Source organism: Maylandia zebra, linkage group LG13, assembly GCF_041146795.1.
Source record: "Maylandia zebra isolate NMK-2024a linkage group LG13, Mzebra_GT3a, whole genome shotgun sequence".
NCBI classification, from domain to species: Eukaryota; Metazoa; Chordata; class Actinopteri; order Cichliformes; family Cichlidae; genus Maylandia; species Maylandia zebra.
In genome coordinates, this window is record NC_135179.1 from 22795300 (window position 1) to 22820299 (window position 25000).

The 25000-nt window shown below is 44.0% G+C and overlaps 1 protein-coding gene across 14 annotated transcripts in view; it reads right to left on the reverse strand.

The window, feature by feature from the left end:
• The window catches only part of tacc2 (transforming, acidic coiled-coil containing protein 2), a 47395-nt gene that overhangs the window by 17400 nt on the left and 4995 nt on the right, over nucleotides 1-25000 (reverse strand). For 12 of the 14 annotated variants that reach the window (XM_076891804.1, XM_076891816.1, XM_076891814.1 and 9 more), the window contains 5 exons: nucleotides 22201-22445; nucleotides 20771-20878; nucleotides 13344-19430; nucleotides 12052-12690; nucleotides 8169-8447 (listed from right to left, as the gene is read on the reverse strand). In XM_076891804.1, coding sequence (XP_076747919.1) covers nucleotides 8169-8447; nucleotides 12052-12690; nucleotides 13344-19430; nucleotides 20771-20878; nucleotides 22201-22445 — 7358 coding nt within the window. The remainder of the gene's footprint in view (nucleotides 1-8168; nucleotides 8448-12051; nucleotides 12691-13343; nucleotides 19431-20770; nucleotides 20879-22200; nucleotides 22446-25000) is intronic. The other 2 variants (XM_076891815.1, XM_076891817.1) reach the window with 2 other exon arrangements.

Sequence of the window (25000 nt, forward strand, 5' to 3'; positions counted from 1 at the left end):
AAACAGAATCCGGCTCAAAAGAATAAATTTTAAATTGTAAATTGAGACGAGCAATCGTCCGTTTTTTGCAAAAAGAGTAAATCTGCCATTGTCACTAAAGAGAGAAATAAGGAGACATGGAATGAGATGGGGGGGGGGAAGAAGAAGGGAGGGAGGACTAGAGGCAGGCTGATGGTCTCCAAGCTGCTGTTTGATTAGCCTTAAAGGATTAGCTGCTGCACACTCCCTCCATCAAATCTTGACTGTCATACATCCCCAAAGCTAAACCTCTACAATTCATTACATCTTTGTTTTCTGCTCCTGATCCAGCGATTTTTTTTCCACTCTCAGCTCTGCACGGGTTTCAGCATCGGGCAGATTTGTGATTTGCTTTTAGCATTTTGGCCAACAAAGAACCTACTTCCCCCCCAACAAAAAGGGAAAGAACAGTGTAAAGTAGCAGTAGCAATAATCTTTATCTTAATCTGTTGGATGCTTCATAGCAATTATGAGTGACAAACTAATTATCACCAAAGAAAATGGATAATGAAAAAGGCACAACTTTTACAAAGTGTCTTTTCTAATAAGGTAACGCTGTGTTTTGATCTATACTAGGAACAGAGAAGGAAGAGGAAAATATGGCATCATAATGAAATATAGAGGCATACTATGCCTGTCCTAGATAGTTTAACTACAGAGGCCAACAGAGGGAGCTCCGACACATTTATCCTACTGATGAATGAGTCTGAATATGAAATATTGCATCATAGCCACTGTACGCTACAACCTATTTTCATTTTACAAAAGCACGTGCACAGTTTCTAGGATGGGATTAACAGGGAGCAGCCTGCAGAGGATTTACAGTGGAAAAAAAAACAAACAACTATGACATCTGCAAATGATTACTGAACCTGCACTATCAAAATAATCTCTCAAACAGCAGATGGTTTGAAGTTTTCGTCTCTCATCTCCATCCAGGCTGACGTCAACTCTGATCAGCGATCACCTGTAATCTGGGGTCATTTGTCCAAAGTCTCAGAACAAGGAAGCCATTAAGATAGAATGTCAGGCTAAGATAATCTTTATGAGTAATACCACACTTAGCCTAATCTGACCAATGACTGTAAGCAGATGGCGCATTAAAAGGCAACAGGCCAGGCTGACGCCAGTAAAGCAGGCGATCGGCAAGTAGGGGGCTGCAACATCTCTCTCCATTTGGATTATGAGATCAGATGCTTGGTTCGTTCTCCTACCTTGGAAAGCAAAGGTAGGCGAGAGACAATGCCCCAGTCCTCATTCAGTTAAATTCAATTTTATTTACATAGCAGCAAATCACAAAAACTGTCACCTCTAGATGATTTATACTGTAAGGTAACGACACTACAGTAATAGACAGAAAACCCCCAAAATCAGACGGCACCCTATGAGCAAGTACTTGGCGACAGTGGAAAGAAAAAACTCCCTTTTAATAGGAAGAAACCTCCAGCAGAACCAGGCTCAGGAAGAAGCAGCCATCTGGTATAATCAGTTAAGGATGAAGGGAGAAAGACAGGACATGAGAACCAGAGATTAATAATAACTAATGATTAAAGAGCTTGGACTCTTGTTTTACATTTTAAAATAAAATGTGACTGAAAAGAACTAAAAGTCAGTCATTTGGTCTTTTTTCTTACACTCCGATTAGTAACATATAATGTTTTGATGTGTGAAAGCTTCTTATTAGTGCCTTAAACAGTGTTCCACAACTGATGGAGTAAAGTAGAAGTCGTACTATTAATGGTTGGGAAAGCTCTGCACACCTTTAAGAAAAATAGCTGCTGACTTTTATTACAGCTAGCCTGTGATAAAAGCTCACAGCAGTGAGTTGTGAATATTAATACAAAAGTATCCAGTCCTCCGAGGCCTAGACTTTGTAGGACTTTAAGATGAAAAATGACTTTATTATGCCATTAATCTTTAATTTCTACAGCACACAAACACCAGCGTTCAGTCCATTTCCCTGATCTCTCTCCTCTGTTGCTCCCCCGGGCGCAGTAGTGTGTCTGAGTTATAAATAAAACAAAGCAAAGTGGAGCACTCTTGCTCCGTCTCGCTCCCTCTAACTCCCTTTCTCTCATCCACTGATATTCCCGTGGTAACTCCCTCCCACCCCACACACGCAGCCACACACACATGCAGCGTGTTCTATTTCAACACAGTCACCACGTCCCACTCCCAGCGCGTCAGACGCGTCCTCCTTCCCAGAGAACGAAACATCACCCCACCAGCTTCCCAGCAGTACTTGCTGCACTGTATTCTGGCTCTGCTGAGCCAGGTCTCATCCGTACTGTAGTCGCAGGCAAAACGATGTGCATTTGCATGCACACGTGCTCCGATTTCCTCATCCTTGTTGACATCACAATAACAAACAACAAAACAATACTGGCATCCTCAGCTGGCTACACAGGAGCGTTACAGGCTGGAAAGGTTTTGTGGGCAGAATGCATAGGGAAGAGCTAATAGGCTGAAGTGGGAAGGTTTCAAAAACAACAACAACAGAGGAGGGAAACAAAAAAGTGAGCCACAGGGATTGTCTTCAGCCTTCATCTCTCAGCCGTATCAGTGACATAACCAACAATCAGCCCTGTATGCACCTATAGTCACAAGTGACGGCACACTGAGCATTCGTGTGGCATGAAAGACTAAGGCAAAGCCATGAATTCATAGAAAACAAACACACCACATGTCAGTACACCTCAGTTCTCAATGGATCTATGATGTTGTTCTCCTTGTTAATGGGTTTGATCACACCTCTGAACATCTTCAGACGCCACACTGAGCAGCGATGCAAGAGTTAAAGTTAAGTTCACTCACATGTGTTCTTGAGAGGGACAGGGACTCTGTCCTTGCTCCATGGACTCGTTGGCTCCCATCCTCAACTAGCTCAGCACCCCTGCCCCCCCCTGCCTCTTCCTGTTCTCCGGCCACCCTCCACATCCACCTGCTACCCCCAAAACTCCTTCCTCCTTTTGATGGTGATCCTTGCAGAGCAGGCAGGCAGGGAGCCTGTACCGGAGGCTGGCTGAGCGTACAGTGCTGCAGTGCAGAGGATGAGTGAGCTTCTCGCATCAGGAGCAAAACACGGGATGATTAAGGGCTCCTCACTTTATGCACATCATCCCCGATCCTCTACACCTCTACAGACGGGGAATGTTCCTGCTTCACATCTGGCGTTAAATAAAGCTACAGGAGGGAACAAAATATCCAAGAGCAGGATGTAAAAGAGGGAATGAAGCAAAACAAAAAGGATGTAAGTGTAATCCTGTTTTCATGCAAGTCTCTCAGAGGTGCCTCTTGTCTCTTTGGTTGCTGAGATCGCTGAGCGGTGTTGCTGCTCTCGCTGCCTCCTCCCCCCTCTTTCCTTCACTCTCTCCCCTGACACCAGCCTCCTGTGCCTTTAAAAAGACAAGCAGCTTTTCTTTTCTTTTTTTCATCTGCTACTGCAACTATGGGGGAGCCAAACAATAGCAGTTTCTCCCCCCAAATCCAGTCTGATTAAGAGACGCTTTCCCCTTCACTCTGTTTGTCCCTCACTCCCGCATTACCAGCACCTTGCAAATTTGGCTCTCTCCTGCCAGGGTCCCTCTGACTCGTGCAATGAGCTGCATAGTGAAAATGTCATTTTTGTGCCTCCTTTTCACACAATGGAAGCTTCCAGCACTCGGCTTAGCCAACCAGAGTGATGCACGGGGTAAACAATAGACTCTGAGAAACTATGCGTGAGTGTGAATGTGTGTTATTCAAGTTCAGCTCCACTATAGTCTTCCCTTGAAGACAGTCGAACAGTGCCTCTATGAAAAAAAACACAAATTATAAAAACAAAGAAAAAAAATTTTTTTTAATGCATTTCTGTGTGACATACAAAGAATGGAAATAAGAGTAGAAACAATATATTTCCTACTGACTGTCAATGAGCAATAGGAAAGAGAGGCACTGGAAATATGAGAAGAATAAATCCATTGTAGACTCATGGGAACGTGAGGAATTGAGGACTCACTACAATAACATGAGCCCGAGGGACTGGTAGTCACAGTGAGTTGCTGTATTGAGGTATCAGGTATCTTATCTTTGCCTGGGAGGACAAAAAAAACACAATGAAATGGGGAATCTCCAATTCCGCCCCCAAAACCTAACACAGCATTTGAAAGGGGGAAGTGTTTGCATGTAAACATGGGAGTCCATTAACCCTGATTTTCACAAAGAATATCGATGTGATCTGAGACTCTGATGGGCATGACAATCGATATTCCACGACCCGAGGGGACAAGCAAACTCAAAACCCACAACTCACAACACAGACCCCTTCTAAAAAATATTGATCGCCCAGTGTTCCCCCAAGATTGGATGCTTTGGAAGGGGGGCAACACGAAAGTGGGTGGAGACTGGGTGTGCTGGGTGGGAGCATGTATAGACAAGTCTCCCCATCTGGCATTATGTGGAACCTTCACTAGGTCTTTTATTGCACTTAGAATAATATGTGATGTTTCATCTGAAGAGTGGAGAGGCTTTACACAAAGACAGAAGCATGGTGAACATGGTCGACACACAAGGTAAAACCAAAAAAAGAGGAGAGAGCCTAGCACATCTGGAAAATGGAAACTAATCTCTGTGCAGAGAAATTAAGTAAAAAAACAAAAGAAGATGTTATTTCTATTCTTTTTCTACTCCTTTTGAGACTTCAGCACATACAAGTTCTAGATGATTCCATATACAGGCTGTAGTATCTAGTGCAGTGCTGTTTGTGGAGTACATGTTCCTGTCATATTGAATGTCTGACATAAACATCCACCTTTTGTCGCAGCTTTAAGGGCCTGGCCTTAAACTTGAGCTTCGACTGCACGCTGAAAAAAATAAAGAAATGAAAAATTCAGCAGACTCAGGCACTGGAAGATATAGCTCTGGCAGATTTATCTGAAAAATTCATAACGCCACTCAAGAAGAATCAGGTCATCACAATCCATATATACAATATAAATATGTATATATAGCCTTGTTGAAGTCCTTTCAAAATGAACTTTAGGTGTATTAAAAATCCACAACATACAGCTTTGTCTGCATTAAATATGATTAGAAGAATGCAGGACATGTTGGAAAATAATCATTTAAAGCATAACTAGAATTTTATGATGTAGAAAGCTTCATTATGAAAGGAACTTCAGTGTAGCGGGTCCACATTGAGAGCAAGTAAAGTCTCAAAGTTAAAAAACAAACAAAACCAATTATATATCGAATAATGTGGCACCAAAAAAAAAAACTTCATAAGAGACCACAAAAATTTGGCCCTCAGCAGTGAGCTGTAGAACGATCCATGGCTCTGTAAGCAGTAGGGGGCTTTTTGCTTCCATGGGTCACTGGGTCACTGCAAATCAAAGCTGTACTGAGAGTTCGCCTCCTGATTGGAGTGTTCACCTCCGGGTCACAACGCTCCCATCCACTGTGCACGAGGGGTCACCGACAAATATGTTACCAGTGACAAAGCTGTGGCAATAATCGAAAATGGGACACTAACTCCGCATTTGTTCACGTTTGTAGTGTAACTCCTAAGTACAGGGAGACTGGAATAGCTATGCTTTCGTTCCATTAAATCAAGAAGTTCTAGGATACATCTTACAGGAATCTTGACTTTAGATGACGACACATGCTCCTCTGATCCTCCTGCCTTAGAGCTGCTGACTGAGCAGAGTAGTCTCAAGCTTTAATTCTTATATGCCAAGAAAAACCTGCATTCCTCCCATTAATCACTTGTGGGACTGACTCCTCGGGTTGGCACTTACAGTACACTCCTCCACCACACCTTGAGATTCAGTGGGATTTCTTTTTGTTTAAGTAAAAGACGAGAGCAGGTGAGTAAGTGGAGCACCTCAAAATGAAAAAGAAGCTGTTAAATTGGAGCTGAGATAGCCATCAGTCTAGTATCCTGATTACAGTCATGTGGTCACGTAAAATAGCGGCGAGAACACATTTGCCACAAACACATTTCAAAGAAGAGCGTGAGTTGTTTAAATCCTATAATCTTGCTTTGTCCATATTCTGAAATACATGAATTGCCAATTAATGTAACAGCATGGGAGGAGCTTTTGTTTTGAGGGCTTTTGCCAGAATCCCGTCAGCTGTCAGGAACTTACTTCACACAAAAAAGCATGTCTCTAAGATGTGTGGGAGGCTTTAACGGATTAATTATTCAGAATATTTGTTTTGGCTCTGTTGCATTCATCTCAATGTGATATAATTATTACTCTTGAAAATCAATGAGTCATTTATGAAAAAGGGACAAAATATAAGTTTGTTTTTGTTTTTTGACGTATTGGCATTTTCATTACCTCATAGCTATAAAGGTCAATTTTCAATTAAAAATAGTTTTAATACTGCCCAGTGTATAAGTCAAATTAATGTCTAGGAGCAGAGAGGGTGTGGCACATGCACTCTAATACTATAATAACCTGTGTTTAAGAGGTGTTTTTGCAGTGCACATAACTCAAAACGCAATCTACAGATTAAATTTATATATACAGCCGCACTGGCACTGTTGCTGTGCGTGCAGATAAATGGGAAACTCGAGCATCCAATCAGAATATTCAGTCAATGTTGCCGCACTGGTGCTCCACTCCTCTCCAGTTCTATCTAACAGGCCTCTCAGATATAAATAATGTAGCATCAATATGCTCGCCTTGCATTCTCAAAATCAACTCTTAGTGAGGGGTATGCTCACAAAGCTGAACAGTCACACAGTTTACATCTGCCACAACCAAATGTGCAGAAAACAGGTTTGGTCATTTGCTCTAATTGAGCATATGTGCATAATCCGGCACAGGAGAGCTGAGGTGTATTCATGTGTGCTTCAGGTTACTGCAGCATCCAGACGGCAGAGTGCAGACACAGTCTGGCAACACAACATGAAGACTGGACTCTGCAAACCCTCTGCTGGTGGTAAATGACACTGCAACAGGGAAAGTGGCTGAGTCATTCCTTCTAATATAATAAAGTCTATGATACAGTTGCAAAGGCCAAAAGCGGCTGCGGGGGAATGTTTAAATGAATAAACTATACTTGAAACAATAAAATAGTAATCACAGTGTCAAGTAATTCAGTGAGAAAAATAATGTTTCTTAAGTTGAAACAGCCAGTTAAAGGTCAAGATATGTGCTATACCACATTAAAGGACTACTTGGTTAGACTGCACTGCAATAGTAAAAACTGCGGAATGTTTAAGCATCAATAGGTACATTTTGTCTTGGTGTTTCTGCTATTTTCACCATTAACAAGCCACAATTATACAGTATGCATTTGGCTTTCCATGACCACTAAGTTCACATTTTGCAAATCTTATTTTCTTTGAGTCCATGTGGTGGACATGCATAGCAATGGTATACTGTAATTTTGTCAGTGGTGTAATGAGACTGGGTGTTCACATAGCTGTGGTTCTTTATATAGAAAATGTCAACAATGCTGTGTATCATTTATCTATATATGGCCAGCACTGTCAGGAAATATATGTCACAATTTTTCATATAGGAATAAATCAATATTTAAGCAAACACACCTAATGCTTTGTTGCTGACAATTAGATATGACTGATGCCACCTTCATAGTAAATATGAAGCAGGAGCTTGTAGCTAGTTAGCTTAACTTAGCCCGAAGACACAAAATATAACCCAGTTCTCCCCAATCACAAGAAAAAACAACACATTTTATCTTTTTTTTCTTGGTTTGCACAAAGGATAATAGTGTCTTTTTTGATGTGCGTCTACTTCTCACTGGAAAAAAGTGTGCAGCCACCAAAGACATATTCAAGCACACAAAGATATGCGAAGACAGAATATAATAAGAATATTAACCACAATGCTAAAATAGTCCTTTAGCTTTGAATATTTGAACAGGATAGATGATTGATTTTGACTAGTTTTCTGTTTAGTACCTCTAAGAATCAAGACTTGTTAATCAAGTGTGCCAGATGTCAGTTTAATGCTGTAATTTGACCTGAACCTAATGACAGTTAACAGGATAAGGAGAAGACTACTTTTTGTGAAGCACGCTAAAGAGACAAGTGTCAGCAAATCTACGTCAAGGACTGAATGAGAACACACAGTCACATCACCTTTTTACAAGTGCCAAAAAGATGAAGAGGTTCAGGAGCAGCCACATGTTCATACCTTAAAGGGATATGGCAGGGTGCAGAAGCGGGGTAAACATCCTCACAGGGGTCAGCAGAAGATGCAGGAGGGGAGGCAGGGGCTGGGTGAGGAGGACAGGGGGACGCAGGCGGGGTTGGTAGGGCTTCAAGTGTGTGACCCTCTGGAAGTGTGGGGACGGAGGTAGGGAACTCTGCGGTGTCTCGGAAGTGAGTAGGAAGGAGGTGGTGATCGGAGGGTAGTGGTTGAGGAGAGGCGGGGGCCAGGTGACCGCTTTCTACTTTGTCACCGAGGGAGGGCCTGCATGGGAGGGAACACAAAACATCAACAAACAGACCAAAACAAGAAAGCCAAGTTTGGAAATTTGGAGTTCCCACTCAGTTTTTCTCCAAATTCCCATCCAAATGGCCCATGAAGTAAACTCACCACAGAGCAGAGTAAATGTAAGGAGGATCGCTCTGTTCTGTGCCATCACTTAAACCTAGCAGCGACTTGAAAAACAGAAGACTCGCTCCAACCATCCTAAGAACGTTTTGTCACCTCTCTCATCGCTCCCCTTACACGATAGTCCATGCTTGCCCTACGGAGAAGTAGCCCACTTGAGGGAGTGCGGCTCTGTCATCATCGGCCACCTGGTGGAGTGGATTTGGCACTGATCCAGGCCCTGCTTATCAGGAGTGGTAGGCTCTTCTAATCTGACAGGCAAGGCGATGGACGCCCTTGCAGCTGTTCCCCACTTGGGGCATGCCTCCTGTTTAGTGCTAAAAATATCCCAGTAGTCGCTTCTGGAAAATAGAGCTTCACAATGCCTCCATAAAGTAAAGCACATGAATCGTGTGCTTACGCTCAACCATCTGCTGAGCTGCACTTTTTAAATGCCCCTGCCAGCTCGTGTCAGACTGAAACAGAGCTCAGTTATTCGCCCTCTCTCTCCGCAGCAAAGCCTGAACTTAATAGCATTTAATGAGGGTGTGTGCTTTTCTTAAGGGCGCAGCAAGTTACAGGTTACATTTAACAATGTGGTTATTATCATTCCACTACAAAGCAGGGAATTTTCTAATTGATGCAAGGCCACTGCATACATGATTTTTAATGTTCTCTGAGTTCAAATCAGATTTTTTTTCTGTTTTTAATTTGGTCCCATTCCTCTCTTTTTTTTTTACCCACAATTAGAAACTTACACCAGAAGGCCAAAGCTATACATGTGCCAGCATCTGCGGCCAACTTGGCACATGCAGTTTGAAAATAGAAGCATAAAAGTGTCATAAAGCTCACTGCTGCCTCCGAAGATGGACAAAAGCAGTCCTGGGGGGCATGAAGACAAAAACATTTTGTATTTTCTGACTCGCTGCCTTCTAAATGTAGCTAATATCAGCTGACCCGCTCAGGTTAACAGCTGGCGATTTCCAGCCGGGTTCTGCCTCCAGATCCAACGTGCATGAAGTAACAGAGGCTTCTCCTTCCAGAGTGGGATGAACAAATTAGATGGAGCACATGTGCTCATTTACAGCCAGACATCAAACAGCTTAGTTCTACTGTTGGCATTAACACCTGGAGTCTGCTCAATACAGAGTTTACTGTAAGTAATTCAGCTGTGCGCATTACTCAAAGGCACCTCACGGGCAGTTCAAAGAGAGCACAGATATGACAATTCTCAGAAAAAAGCACCGATCCTCTAACGCCCATGCTCATGACTTTGCCAACTACAGCATTCACACCAAACACACGCACACAAGTTGAAAGCGACCAACAAGAAATAACAAGACACAAAGTCCAGAGAGTGTGTTTAATGAGTGTTTATAAGGATGACTGTTTAAGAACACACGAATGCGCGTTTCATAATCATTAGCCAATGCTGAGCTTAAAGTATTATTAGGCAGGCATGAAAGTGGGTTTTTTTTTTACTCCACTTGTGCCGGCACAGGCAAATGAACCTACTATTACCATGGCAACACATCTATTTACAGTACAATGTGGGTTATAGGACATCCTACCTCTGTTTTGAGAAATATCCCACATTCTGGGCTAAAGAGTCACAGCTGTTTTCCTGCGTTCCTCAACAGAAAAAAAACTAGCTGTGCTGCTTTTTAGAAAAAAAAAATTTATATGATACTTTTATGTAATGCAGTCACGAGCCCTCAATGTTTCCTGGAAGACCCAAAAACATTTATTAAATCACAGAGCTATGATTTAGACTGGATTTATGGACAACTTTGATTGTTAGTGTTGATCTTTACCATTACTGAGGAGATTTCCAAGGAAGCATAACGTGTTCTAACCTGTTTTTTCTTTTAACATGGGAGGAGGTGCACCTTTCATTTCACAACTTAGTTCTGGAAAAGCCTTCTCTTCCCTTCGTCTCTCTCTGCTCTTCCCTCCCCTCCACCCATCTGGTGAGGTCAGCAGAGGCAGAGCATAATTAGAACTAGTTACCTACAGACCATCTGCTGCATCCACCTGGAAGGACGTACGCAAACACGCACACACATGCACACATAAAACTACCAGAGCTACTGTTTGTCAACTCACCCAGATTTCAGCCATCACACGACTTCAGAGGTTACAGTAATTACAGTAAGCGATGGAAATGACCTGAACTCCAAAACAGCGGAGCCGATGACCGCACGTCCCAGTCCTCCTCTCCTCTCTCTTTGACTCTCGGACTAACTCTGTCAAACAAACTCGCACCGCAGCACATGCTCGAGTGTTTCTCTGAACCCTGGCTTTTGTTCCACTCTGTCTGGTCTGTGCAAATGACTTCAGTGGGGCTGAGTGCCTGCCCAAATTCCTCCCACTACAAGCTTCAGTTCACAAAGCCGCACAGACTGAGTAGGACTGACAGCTCGGACAGCCTTCGGGGGCGGAGAGAAAAAAAACACAATGTACACACAGACACACACACACACACGCGTATCATATCATATATCATATGCTGTCACGTTTGTTTCTGTGGCACATGTACGCAACAGTAACTGTATCTTTTGATGAAACCTCAGGGAAATAACATTCTTCCTTTTTCCTGCTCTGAACAATGCTGTGTGGATCCAACAGCAGTGATGGGACAAGTGTTGAGACTGACAGGCAGCAAGTGCTAATCTGGCATGTGGGATGGCTCCACGGCATGTGGTCGGAGACAGTGACAAATAAGGGAATTTGAGTTAATGAAGATAGGCCGAAAGGGATGGATCCCACGGAGAGGTAAATGGAAAAGCATTGTGCTTTTACCTAATTCTAGTGAGAAATCTGGCTTTTCGCTAAAGGAATTAGTCAGTCCAACTTGTGCTGCTGAAATGCTTACATTAACACTGACTGATACACTGCTTTACAGCGCTTATTTAACTTGGAAATTTCAACAACTACATATAAATCAGTATACATCTGAGATTCGTATTAGTTCGTAGGCACTGTTAAACCTCTGTAGAGAGAACAGTCACCCAGACACCGTTGAAGTGTCTGAAAGCCAAAACAAATCCACCAAGGTTGTTTTCCAAGCACACGGAAATCAGTTTTAAATGTGAGGCACGCACAGCTGACCTGTAAAGCACATGTCCCCCAAAGCTCCCTATTTTACACACATCTTCGCTCCAATGAAATGCATCTGATAGATCAGTACAAAGGAAATGTTATGACAAAATCTCCTTTGTTTGAATTATAAATGATCTCCAGTTGGGAAATCACTAAACCACAAAAACTTCAGATCAGCTGGGGGTTAAATGGACGTCTTTTCTTGAATCCAGACCCCGAATGCGGTGTGAAGAAGAGCGAGTCTGTTGGTTAAAGGAGTTTCTAAGGAAACATTAGTTGGCTGTTTTACTTAAAGCGGTGAAATGTGTTTCCACTGGAAACTGTGGGCATCAATTCAAAAATATGACAAGCATGTGATACAGACAGTAAAAACACTCACCCACTGTCCCGTAGCTCTGCAGCCGGATCCTGAACAGCCTCTGTCGCTGCAGTTTCCTCAGCTAGGACTTCAGCTGGCTCCACGGGCTGGATGTCTAAAGGTTTTTCCACTAGCTCCACTGGCAGCTCGCTGACCGGCTTCTCCTCTGACTGTGGGGACTCTGTAGTCGGCCTTGTTGTTTCTTGTTCTTCATACTTTGCTGGTTCTACGAGCTCATTATCATTAGCTGTTGGTTCTGGGATCTCATCTGTCCTTTCTCTTGCCTGTTCCTCATTCACTACTTCTGTTGAAGTAACTTGCTTCCTTTTTGGTTCTTGAACCTCATCTGGATGCTCTTCTTCTTCTTTCTTGGCTGCTTCTGGAAGCTCTGCCTTTGTCGTTTCTTCTTCTTCTACTTTTATACTCTGCGGTGGTTTGGAAAGCTCTGCTATCTCATGTGCTGATTCTAGGAGATCTCCTGCCTTTTTTAAAGGTCTGGGAAGGTCTACTGGCTTCTTCACAAGATTCACAGGTGGGATCTCTGCTGTCTCCTCCGCTGCTAGTTCTGGTGGTGGGGTCTTCTCCTGTCTCACGGGAGCTGCTATCTCCTCAGTCGGAGTGAGAAACTCTTGTTGAGGAGACTCCAGAGATGGAAAGGGTCTGAGAAAAAAACAACAGAAGAAGAGAAGAGGTGGGGGGTTTGTTGTTTAGTTTATAGCACATGCTCAAGGAATTACTCACAAATCAAAAATGTGTGTGTGAGCAAGAGGATGTGTGTGGGTGAAGTGCTCTAGGTATGTTGTTGTATTGTGTTGAGCAGTGTGTTTTGTGTAAGAAAGGCTCATTCTTGCCCCGGGGACCAGGGACGATGTCACGGCTGATGTCACTCTTTGAATATAAAGGGCTGCATTACTTCCATTAGACTCCAACAGGCACAGTCATCTGACCCGAGCTCGAGTTAATACAAAGTGCAGCTCTGTGTTTACCTCCTCATTCATATTCATTGTCACACTGCTCTCTGTAATATCCCTTCAAACAAGCCTTGAACATGGTGCTACTTGAATGCTAAGTTAGGGGAACAAAATGCCAGAAATCTTTGGTAAAAGACACAAAAAAAAAATGTAGCTGTTTGTCCAGTTCATAATTCGTTCCTTTCCTCTTTCTATTTTCTTTGCCTTTTCACGCTGAGCTTTAACATGCAACATGATACATCTGTATCACTGTGAGGTTCTGACTGCGCTGCTCTGATCTGCAGTTCCTAACATATTTGGCTCATATGATCATTTTAAATAAGCACACGCTCTTTCGTTTACCTTAAGGCATCCACTGGGTTCACTTGTTCGCTTTGAGAATGGGATGCAGCTTCCCTGAGCGCTTTTATCCAGTTTGTGTCTGCTTCAGCAGCTTCTACTTGTTCAGCAGGAGGGCGGCGGGCTGGAGCTCTATCGAGTGATTCTGATTCGCACCGAGAGGCAGCAGCAGTGGGTTTAACCACAGTGTCATCTGGGGGCTTTGACAGTGGCACCACATCTTGTGGTTTCTCTGAGTGGGTAAGAGTTTCGAAATCTTCTAGGCATTTTGATGAAACAACAGATGGGCCTGTGTCCACGTCCGCAGTCATTTTTTCTGTTGCATCACTGTCACTTTCCCTTGCCTTACAAGGACCGGTGTTGCCATCAGAGTGACAAACAGCAACCTCCGTGCTAATCTGTGCCTCCCCACTTTGGGAGTTGCCTAAAACGGTGATTGATCCCGAGCCCATTTCTTTATCACTTCCTGCTAAATGCACAACCCCCTGCTTTCCCAAAGCCCCACCATCTATGACTTTTATCCAATTTTGTTCCTCACCCTGCTCGCTAACATTCCCTTCATCCAAGGCTTCTTTATCTTCCTTTGTCATCTCCTCAACATCAGGCCCTTTTATGGGTGTTTGTTCTATTGGGCTGTTTTGTGTGGCTGAGGTTTTATTGGGCCTTTGCAGCCCATGAGGCCTGGACACTGTATCCTGACTTTCACACGCAACGCTTTCACTACCGGTGCTTTTTAGAGCCACAGCAGCACTGAAATCCTCTCCTCCAGTTTCTGGATGCGCGGCAGGATCTGGCAGAGAGCTGCATGTGTGCATAGAAATTTCACCAGCCTGGTTTGTACTTGGTGAAAAATCTGCATGAATAGCATCACTAGCTGTGCTATCTTTAGTTAAAATGGGAATATGAAAAGATGAGCTTTCGTGTTCCTGTGAAACAGGCTCAACAGATACAACCAGATTCTCTGACAGCTCGGATTTTCTACTCTGCTCTTGACAGACAGCTGATAGATCACATTTTTGCTGATCTTTATCACTCAGATCACTCACAAACCCAGTGTCTGGCATTAAATCTCTACCTGACCCCTCTAACCCTGGGCTTTCATTCTCATCTGTCTCCTGACTTGTCTCACTTACATGAGAGTAACCCGCTGCTATCCCTGCATCAGGTGAAGCATTTCTCCCATCAATTTCATTTGAATCAAGGGAAGATGGCAACCTATGAACCTCTAGTGAAGCATCCTCGCCTTTCACTGACTTTATCACTCCTTCATTGCTCATGCTGGCATCACCTGCTAACTCATCCTTGCTTCCTGACTGACAAATATCCCCAGCAGAGCTGTCTCTTTCCTCTGTGGCTCCTTTTACTCCCTTAACCAGTGTCTGGGTCTGATCGTTAGCCTTTTCTCCCCCCTCTAGACAGCCACCTGACATTGCCTCTGTGGGATGTCTGGATCCCAGATACTGTTGATGGTGCTCCTGTTGCTGAGCAAAACAATTTGGATCTGGTGTGGACTGTGATTGGCCAAGAGCTGCACCCAAATCTGGTGCAGAGTCAGAGCTGCATTCCAGCGCTGCTGTCGGAATTTGGCGCAAACTGGAATCATAAACAGTCAGAGGTTCGCTACTAGACTCTAAGTCAGCACGCAGCACGTCCTCGGATGATCCCGGAAATCTGCTGGGAGATGAGGAACAAGTTTCAGTCTCGCTTTTGGATTCAAAAGTGTTCTTTATTTCTTTTTCCTTCTTCACATCCTTTAATGACAATTCACTCTTTTGTCCCATATATGCGTGTGGTGGCTGCAGGGCTCCAATTTCTTCTATAGTCTCTTTATCTGCTTCATTATTCTGTTGTGGCATTGTGCCTGTCTTTCCTGTCTGTTGCTTGCTGCTGTCTGCTGCTTCCATTTGATTATCCATTGCTGCCTCTTTAGCTTGTTTCTTTTGCTCTTCAAACAACATGGCGGTCTGATCTCCCATTGTGTGGTTTTCTTTCACATTGTCCCCTTTAATTGTATCATAAACCTCGTTGGCGGGCAGGTCGGAGTTAAATGGGTAGCTGACATTTGTGATGTCATCCCTAATGGAGGCTTCACAAATAATAGGTTTAATGCCAGCAGAGTCTGGCACTGTTTGAGATAGAGGAATTACATTAGCAGGTTTATTTCTTGTCACTGCATCGCTGGGAGGCTGAGGTGGAATCGGATTTTCCTCTTGTGATAACTGACTATTTACATTACTGGTAGCAGCAGACTCTTTAGTATCAAAATTTAAATTCTCCAATTTTGGCAAGACCTCATTAGCGTTAACATAGACATCGCCGATCTCAGCATGCTGTGCTAATGAAGTGTGTGTCACTTCTCGGCTCTTATGGGCATCCACCTCTCTGGAGTCACTGCTGCTGTCACCATCAGCACTGCAGTTATATGCCTTTTCAGAGACAGATGCATCAGAGTCGGTAACGAACTCTAGGTGACTCAACATTGGGCCAGGAGGCTGCAGCTCAAAAGCAGGATTACTGACACACTGCCCGATAAACGTGCTTGACTCGTCAGACGCCATCACTTCTGAAGTCACCCACGCGTCCTTTGTGGGATCGGCAGAGCCGGTGGGGGACTTGGGCCCTTCCCCAGCCTTCGTAATATCTGGGTTAACTGGCTCGTTAGGAGGTTTTTCACCTAATTGCATAACAGGCTGATCAGTTGGGTCACAATGCTTCATCTGCAGAGGAGCTGCGCAAGTCAAGGTCACAGGTTCAGATGTTGAACTTGTGTCAACACCACTTAAAGGTGCACAGTTATGCTGGTTCCCTTTGTTTTCTTCAAGAATGACAGGAGTAGCACTTAAAGGTGATTCCTGAGGCTGGTCAATGTCAGCTGTACCTTTAGACTCTGCCACCACCTTCTTAATCTCCTCCTCCTCCTTGGGCAAACACACAATTGCAGCATCTTTCTGTGTCTCCGCCTCTGCCTTTGCTGTGACCAGTTCAAATGTCAGATGATTTGACTCAGAGATGGCACTTCCTGGTGGTTGTAAAACATCAAAGCACCCTTTATTACCAGTCTGAGTCTCCTCAGCAGGACGTGGAAGCTGTTGTGAGCTGTTCACCGACTGTGAATCTACAGTGTTTGTCTTCAAACTGTCACTATGTGATTGATCTGTGGCAATGTTCTCCTTTGTTTCTTTAGTCCTCGTGTCCCCTTTAGCCAAACAGACATCTTTCTGTGCCTCTGAAAACGCAGCTGCTTCATCCTTGGTAGGAGCTGGATTCATAGGGATGTCTGGCTTCTTTGAGTTGAGAAAGTCTGTGAAAGTATAGCTGGCCTCAAAAACAGGATGACGCAACTGCTCGTGAACAGTCAGCGGGGGTAAAGACGCACAGTCCAGGGCTGGCACCGGCATGGTCTTGAGATCCACGGAGGAACTGCCCATTTCCTTCTCTGCATCCATGAAGTGAACTCTGTTACCTCCACTCCTGCCACATAGATACACACCGACTTCAGACATAGCGGTGCTACCACTGTTGCTCTGGCTATAGGCTTCGACTTGAAGCTTGGCTGCACTTTCGACTGTCTCTGCTTCTGTTGTGCTACTAGGCTGAACCTGTTGATTGTTGCTCGCTTGTTGCTTAACTGGGATTTGCTCTGAAGTGATCAAATGCTGGCGTGAGGTTAAAGACGGGAAGACTCGACTGTAGTTTGTCTCTGTGACGGATGACTCCTCGAAAGTGCGTCCCAGAGCCAGCCCTTCCTCTGACACTAACTTCTGATCGAGATCGGCCCGTCTGCCTCCGCTTGTTTTACTGTAGCTCTGCTCAGCGTCAAGGAGGAGAGGTGAAATTGTTGCGCCACGGTGCTCCCGGCGGGGTCGACAGAGACGCTCCTCTTCGGTGCAGATGCTCTCAGTGATGGTAGCGATCGACTCCCTCCAGCTCTGTGATTTCAGCTGTGACTCGGCAACATCGGTGGGCGGACACCTTTCAGTCTGAGCAGATGACAGCCCACTAGCAGAGCCTTCTGGCTGGCTGAATGAACTGTGCTCTCTCACCAGCCCTCCTTTCTCTACCACCTCCTCTCCTCCTCCCTCTCCTTCTCTCTTTGATCCCGCAGCAATGTGATCCTGACAATCAGAACCAGTAAGTAGCCCAAGGGGAGAAGTATTGATAAAAGCCTCTAAGCACTGTGGCTCCTTTTCTGCATCTCCCTCTTCGGCCGGTGACAGCTCTCTGCGCGAACTCCGAGCGGTCGCCTCTCTCGGTGCCTTGATTTCGCTCTCGGCCGAGTTGTGTGGCATTTTGCTGGTGCAGCTTTCCTCAGCTGCAGCCGGTCCCTCTTTGGCTGACAATGCAAGTGAGCATTTTGCCTGGGAACAGATTAACGCGAGCCGAGAAGGGCTGCCCAGGACTTCGTCCCTCTCTCCGTCTGCAGAAATGAGGCACTTTTCTGTCCCTCTCTCCTCTACTCCTTCCTCACTCTCTGCAACTGCTCTAGCAGCTACTCTCTCCACTAAATCACACCTCACGCTTTCTCCCTCTCCCTCGCTTTCTATCACTTCTGGCAGTGTGGGTGTTGTCAGTGGCAACGCAGTAACCACCGCTAAAGCCTCTTCAAGGACGCTCTCCATGCAACTCTCTCCCACACAAGTTCGGCTGTTGGAGAGTGGGACGTGATTCTCGGGTGTGAGTATTTTTGCTTCTGTAACTGAAGCCTGGCACGTTTGTGTATCTGATCTCTTATCACTAGAAGCAGCTTGATTGATCGCTGTATTTTGGACATGTGTCACGGGTATATTTTGGTTGCTGGTTTCACCTCCGGTTACATGTTGCCCCCACTGCAGGCTTTCATTGGAGCTTTTATTTATGCTGCTTAGGGGATCATTATGGTTGTCTGATTGATGAGGCTTCTGCAAAAGAGCCCGCATGGGTGCAGGTGAACAGGCTGAGGGAGTAAGATGATCCTGACTGCTATGAGGAGATGATAGTAGGGAGCTGGATGTGGGTTTTCCTTCAAGCTGCTCCTTGTAATCAAGCCTGTTGTCAGGGTGTTGCCCACAAATCACAGGACCTGAAGGTGAATCGGTGGGATTTCCAGCATTTATGACTTCATTTTCAGATTGCACTGCTGTGCGTGCCTCCTGCCCAGTTTCCGGGCTTTTCTCCATCTTTTTCTTTTTCCTGTGTCTCTTTTTCTTTGCCTCTTTGTTCTGGGCGGCCTGTTTATCACCAGCTGAACTCTGCTTGTATGGGTCTGATTCCTGCTCCACAGTGTGCTTGCCTGCTCCTGTCTGTCCTTTTGATTGCAGCTCTGGTAATGCGTCTCTATCCCTTAAACGAGGGCTACGCTCTGATGTTTCCATAGCTGAATTACCTACCTTTGTTTCAAAACAAACACCAGCACTGAAATCATCACTTAGATTTTCTTCTTTGTCTGTCTTTGCCTCCGTGTCTTTCTTCCTAATCACTACATCAGAGTCTACAGTGCTACTCCCCCCCACAGATGCACTGGAATTAGCATTTCCCTGTCTTAGATCGTTTGTATGATCACTAAACACAGCCTGTTTTGGTTGTTCTCCAGCTGAATATGTTGGCATTTCTAATTGTATTTGCGTGGGTGCTTCCTTCTCTTCATCTGTCTTAATTTCTTTTTCTGCTTTCAGGTTTTCAGTCTCTGCTGTCCCATCATTATTCACAGTGCCTAGTATGTAATCCCTAAAACTAAACACAACTGTATCCTTCTGACTGTCTGCTGTCTCACTGTTTCCATGTGCATTCCTGTTTCCATGGCCCCCGTTGCTATGTCCTAGCTGGACAACGATTGGAGGTGGAGACGATGACTCACTGGACTTGTTAGCCATCACTTTTCCGGTTGTATTCCCTTCATTGCACCACGTCCCGGGCTCGGGGCTGCAAGGCTGAGTGGGAGTGACTATGCCCAGTGACACCAGTTGTTCTTCACATTCTTGGAAGGCCTCTTGGAGTTCCCGGTCTAAGAATGTGGATGGGGAAGGGGCCAGGGGTCTGTTACCCGGGTAAGGTGTGGCAGCAGGCTGAGTTAAGAGCTGGACATCTGCGACAAGTGGGTCGCAGCCGTGAGGCCTGAGGCAAGGGTAGGGTGACAGAGTTAGGAGTACACAGAAACAGCTGCCCAGTAGAAGGCCATGCTCTGACACAGCACTCTGTGACATGCACAGATGACACACAACTGCACCCGGGATGCCTTTTCTAAGATACAGATTCTCTTACAAGAAATAATATCAGCCGTTTATAAGAATACAAGACGGTTGTTAATGGACATGCACTCCAAAATTCATTGCAGTAAGTAGCATTTGTGCAGTTTTACTCACCTATTTCAAACCCTGCTGCAACACGCCTTCAGCATCTCAGTTTTTTGGTATGATTTTCTTATTTTCAGTGTGTATCAAAAGCTTAAAAGCCTAGCGAAATTTATCATCTAATTAAAATGATTTAATTTCTTATTGGAACTATAAATTATTTACTGTAGTCTCATCATACATTAGTTTGATTATATATAATGAGAAATAGTGTCAAGTCATTCATCCTGATTACAGTGATGGGTAGTTTCTGGGTTATTGGAAACAGTTTTATAGCCTAAATAATTTAGCATTCGTGCTACTTTAATGCCATTCATCTGCACCTGCTGAGTCACTGCTAAAACATTACCTGCATTAAAGGAAAATGAGGGACCATTTTAATCTTTCACGCTGTCTGACTACAGAGAATAACCATCATTATCAAGCTATAATCGTCATAGCATAGTCCGTTCAAGTTTCGTTATTTTAACGCATTCTTTTCTAAAGAAGTTCCGATAAAGCGAGTAGGAATATCACCGAGGATCACCACGAGGGATTGGTTAACACAGTCACACATGACTTCTGCATAAAGACTCTGCCAGATCCTTGTAAACACAGCGTCTGTCCTCACATGTTCACTTGGCAGTCTCTGCTAAAGGGTGGAGAAGCAAAACAGACTAAACTGTGTGCAGGTGTCCAGTTTTACTACGCAACAAAGCAGGAACTCTGCTTTTTCAAATGATTTGTCCTTTCTGAAGTTTTGATATTTCTAGTTATTCAAAGCTTTTCACTTGTTTTACCTGTACATTTTTACAAATTCACATCAAGCAATGATACTTATACTTCTGGTTGACAGAAGACATCAAAGCATCAGAAGAATTAGTGCATTTAACTTCAGATAAAAGCAGGCAACACTGACCACATCAGACCATGTTAAGGCGTGATTGCTGCAGAGCCACAGCAATCATACCCATCACGCTCGAGCATAAGTTAGAAACATTAGATCACCCTGCCAACTTCTTGTTCCTCTCCATGCTCCCTAATTTCACTCTTTATCACCACGCCTTCTGCTGACAGCACAGAGGACAGCCGTCTAGCCATCATCATGCTGAACCTATGAGGTACCTTGTATCTTGAAACAGCAATGGTTGACTGACTTCTATGTGATGCTGCAGACCCGCCAGCAGGGGGTTCACCTGTTCACATTTCCTGTCACCTGAGCTGGTTTTAGCTCTGCTAACACAAACCCACACACACATATGCAGACATATTCACACATGAAGCAAATCAACAACAGGTTTGCTTTCACTCTGACTAAATAAACTGTTACAAGTGTGTTTCCTCACAGCCATAAAAAAAGTAATATTTAACGTATTATACAGTATTATTAGTGTATGCACATACTGGCCACTTTATTAGTTACTCCTTGCTAGTCTAGGTTGGACCCCTTTTCCCTTTATATGTAAAAAAATGTAACGATGAAGGAAATACATGGAAACTGCAGATGTTCCAGCTAACAGAGCATTCTGATCGGGTATATATTTAACTGTCTATTATTACACAGACAATTAAAGCTCTAAGGGCAAACTGAATCTACATTTAATATTTATTATGAGAAGTATTAGGAACAACTGACGGACAGTTCTGGCAATATAAGAAAATATGTTAACATGTCAGCTTATTTTGATATTTTTCCCAAACTTCTATCCTTTTTTTCGGAGATATATGTTTTCAGTATTGCTCACTTTAAACTAGAAAAAGAGAAACTTGAGAAAAACCAGAAAGTTATGACAAAAAAATATCCCAAACACACGAATCTGTTCAAGTCGTGAGAAGGAGAAAAAGGAAAATTCATTTTTCAGGCCTTTAAAATCACCTGCGGTACACAAAGCCAGCAAAAAAATGCGTGGGTAGTCATTTATGAGGCCTATTTGTCACTAATGGAAAAAGAAGAATACTTACTTTTATCGGCAAGTAGACAAAGAAACCAAACAATTGTAGCCGTTTACATTCCTCAGTACTAAAGAGTCTTTCTAGAATGAGTCTTTCTTCATTTTGTGATCGTCACTGATGTTTATGATGACATTGACAAAACTGCCAGGTTTAATCTTGCACTATCAATTCTGCCACCAGCACTAAGAATCAGCTCTGTCTCAATGATTTTTTGCCACTTGTAGCAGCAAATCAAACCTGATAATCCTCATCTGATTATGCATGATAAAGCCAAAAACAAATTGCCAGAGCATTACCTCAATTCTTAAGTCAGAGTAGTTAAAAGGACCTCTGTAAATCGGCATAACTTGGAACCATCCCAAAATGGTTGTGGTGTTACAAGTACAGTCTGTGTTTGGGCGCAGATCTGTTATGTAACGCCACCAGATGTCACCAATTATATAAAAGATTCAATTTAAGGGGGAAGATTTTGTTTAGGGTGAGTGCAGGGCTTCAGGTTAGAGGAGTAGTGATTATGGTTAGAGTTGGAGTAAGTATCCAGGAAGTTATGTCTTCTGAAGTGTAAAAGTCTGTGTGTATGTGTGTGTAACCCCTCCACTTACCCCAGTGAGGACTCCCAGATGTTGAGCTCGCTGCTGAAATCTAAACTGGGCAGCAGGTCGTGAGGAAACTCAAGCTCCTCCTTGTCCTCCTGGTCTGCGGCCGTGCCTCGGCTCTCCTCCACCCCGGTGATGACTGGGATGTCTGGCAGCACGGGCTGAGACAGCAGGCTGTGCTGGCTGGTGGAAACCTCGGTCAGTAGCGCTCCGTCGTCCCTCTGGGTCGAACTCTCGGCTCGAGCTTCAGCCTGCAGGAACGGTGAAGGATACCAGTGAGCTACACGAGGGAGTCTGCCACACAACACACACACACACGTGTATACTTAAGTGTGATCATGTCGCGGGCAAACACGGGAACACCCACAAATTAATGCTCAAAGCCAGACATCACATGAGCAGATAACTCCACCCATGTGTTTGTTTGTTATAATGTAAAGGCCACACTGGCTGAACTACGTCCTTCCACTCAGACGTCTTATCTGATACGTCTCTCAACGTGCTTTTCTTATGCTATTAAAAGATTATTTCCAGTATTAAATCCTAGCATTTATCCCGGCTCACTGCAGTTTAATCTCTGCAGCTTTGTTTACACCCCACATTTGAGCATGTCCTCTGAATGGGACAAAAAACAACTAATGAATTGAAAAATATTGTCATCAGAAGTACTTTCCACCTCACAAACACCTCTGAGGAAATACAAATGTATTTTTTCCCAAGGTGTTGAAATAATAATCATTAAAGCCAAACCAGTTTTGCTGGATGGTGACAAGCATAATTAAGCAGCACAGACAAGAGCAGGTATTTTGGATGATATCTTCTGCTTCAGATGTGTCTTTATCTGAGCCAATCATTTTTCCAAGCAACCTGAAATACAGTAAATGAAATAATCTGAACTCTCATCTGCTTTTTATTTCCTGATTGTTCAACAGTCAGTTGGAAAGGATATAGCCACAGCCACAGCACTCGCTATGAGGACAATAACAGCCTCACGGTGCACAACACTCAGCTAAGCTGCAATGCAATAGAGCTGGGGTGCTCTTGTCTGTGGATGGAGGTGGAGAGTCGGAGGTTATTTTTCTTATTTCTTTTCATTTGTTTCGCGTGTCCAGATTTAGAGATCTAACACAGCCCTGCCTGTTATATTTAGTGTTTCCTTTTTTACACAGAGATCCTGATTTTAGCCAGTGAGTTGATTTCACGTGTGAGTATGGATACAGCCACACAGTGGTAATGATATCCTTTGAGGATCTGCTGAGATTCAGTATTAAAGCACATTGATTATTTATGAATCACTCATAGCTGGCGTGCAGTCATTGCAAGCAGAAACGAAGGTTAAATCAATTCAATGCAGCACTTACACGAGAGCAAGTTTGACCTTATATACACTTGCTTTAGCGTCTTCACTCATATGATGTGATTACAGTAATGCTGCAAACTATTTCAAGCCAGAAACAAAAAAATATATTCAAGACCGACTAGAAAAACACCAACTTACGCTGGAGCTTCGCTTTAGCGCTGTATTTCCTTAATGTGGAAACTGGAGACACATTAACAAATAAATTTGGGCTGCAGGCTCTGAGTCACTGGCCTCACCTGTGTGACCACAAAGAGCCTCCTTTGTGGGACATGTTAAGCACAGAATGTGCTTGCATGAACACACGCAAAAATTGTGTGCTAGACTTTTAAAAGACATTTGCACAAGAATGGTGTCATGCCGTCTTAGTTTATTTTTAAATGTTCTAATTTAGATTCTTTTTTTTCTCGTTGTAGCAAGAAACCCAGCTACACAACTGGCTGCAGAAGAGAAGATAAAACATTAAAAGAAACCGGATGCAAAAAAAAAAGGCCTGCTGCAGGTATGAGTGTCACTCTGAATGTCTGTGATCTCCCTGCTGCTCCTATTTTCTGGATTAATGTTATATAATCAGGTGTTAAAACAGTTCCTTCACTCCTTAACAGTGATGCACGCTGGGATCAGCACAGTCATGAGAAAACTGTATGTTGCCATGTGTCGAGTTTCCTGTTTCCTGCCTGTCATGCAAAAGACAGAAAACATACAACCCGTACCTTTTCTCAAATGAGAGAATGACGAGGAAAAGCACGCCAAAGTTTACAGCAAACACTCATTCAACATTTCTTAAAAGGTCAAGAAGGTGGAAAATCACACCTGCTCTTTGTTTGTTCGATCCCTACGCAGAAAGCACCTTTTGTTAATATTTAACCCACAGGAACTAAACGAAAAGCCACAGTGAGAGACAGCGAGGCTGACTGGCTATTACTGCCTGTGCAGCAAATACTCTCTATTCAAAACGTCAATGCTCGAGCCCTGAAAAAAAGCCTTAATGCTTCACACATGACTGCTGTAAACATGAAAGAGGAGTGCTGAAGAAGGAACAGGTCCCCTCTTCACCCACAGACACACAAAACCGACTCAACATATCCACTCCATCCACCCTCCTGTATAAAACACACCTTTGATTGCACGTCCTACGAGCTTTATCTCATTTCATCTCTCTTGCACTTACCCAGCAGTGTGCTCCACTGTCCTGAAGGTGACTCTACAGTGCAGTGCAGCTTCTCTGCTACCCTTATACTATGCTCACACTGTGCAGGCAGGCTCTGCAGGGCTCTGTGTTTTGAAGGAGGGCAGTCGAGAACACAAACATGCTGCAACACATGCTGCTGACGCTCCCGCTCCTCCTCTCCTGTACTTCCTTCTCCTCCTCTCCACAGCCCTGTCCTCTTTGTAGAGTCACTGCCGCTCCCCCTTTAAATTTCCATGAGCCTCCTCTGTTTCTTCCAG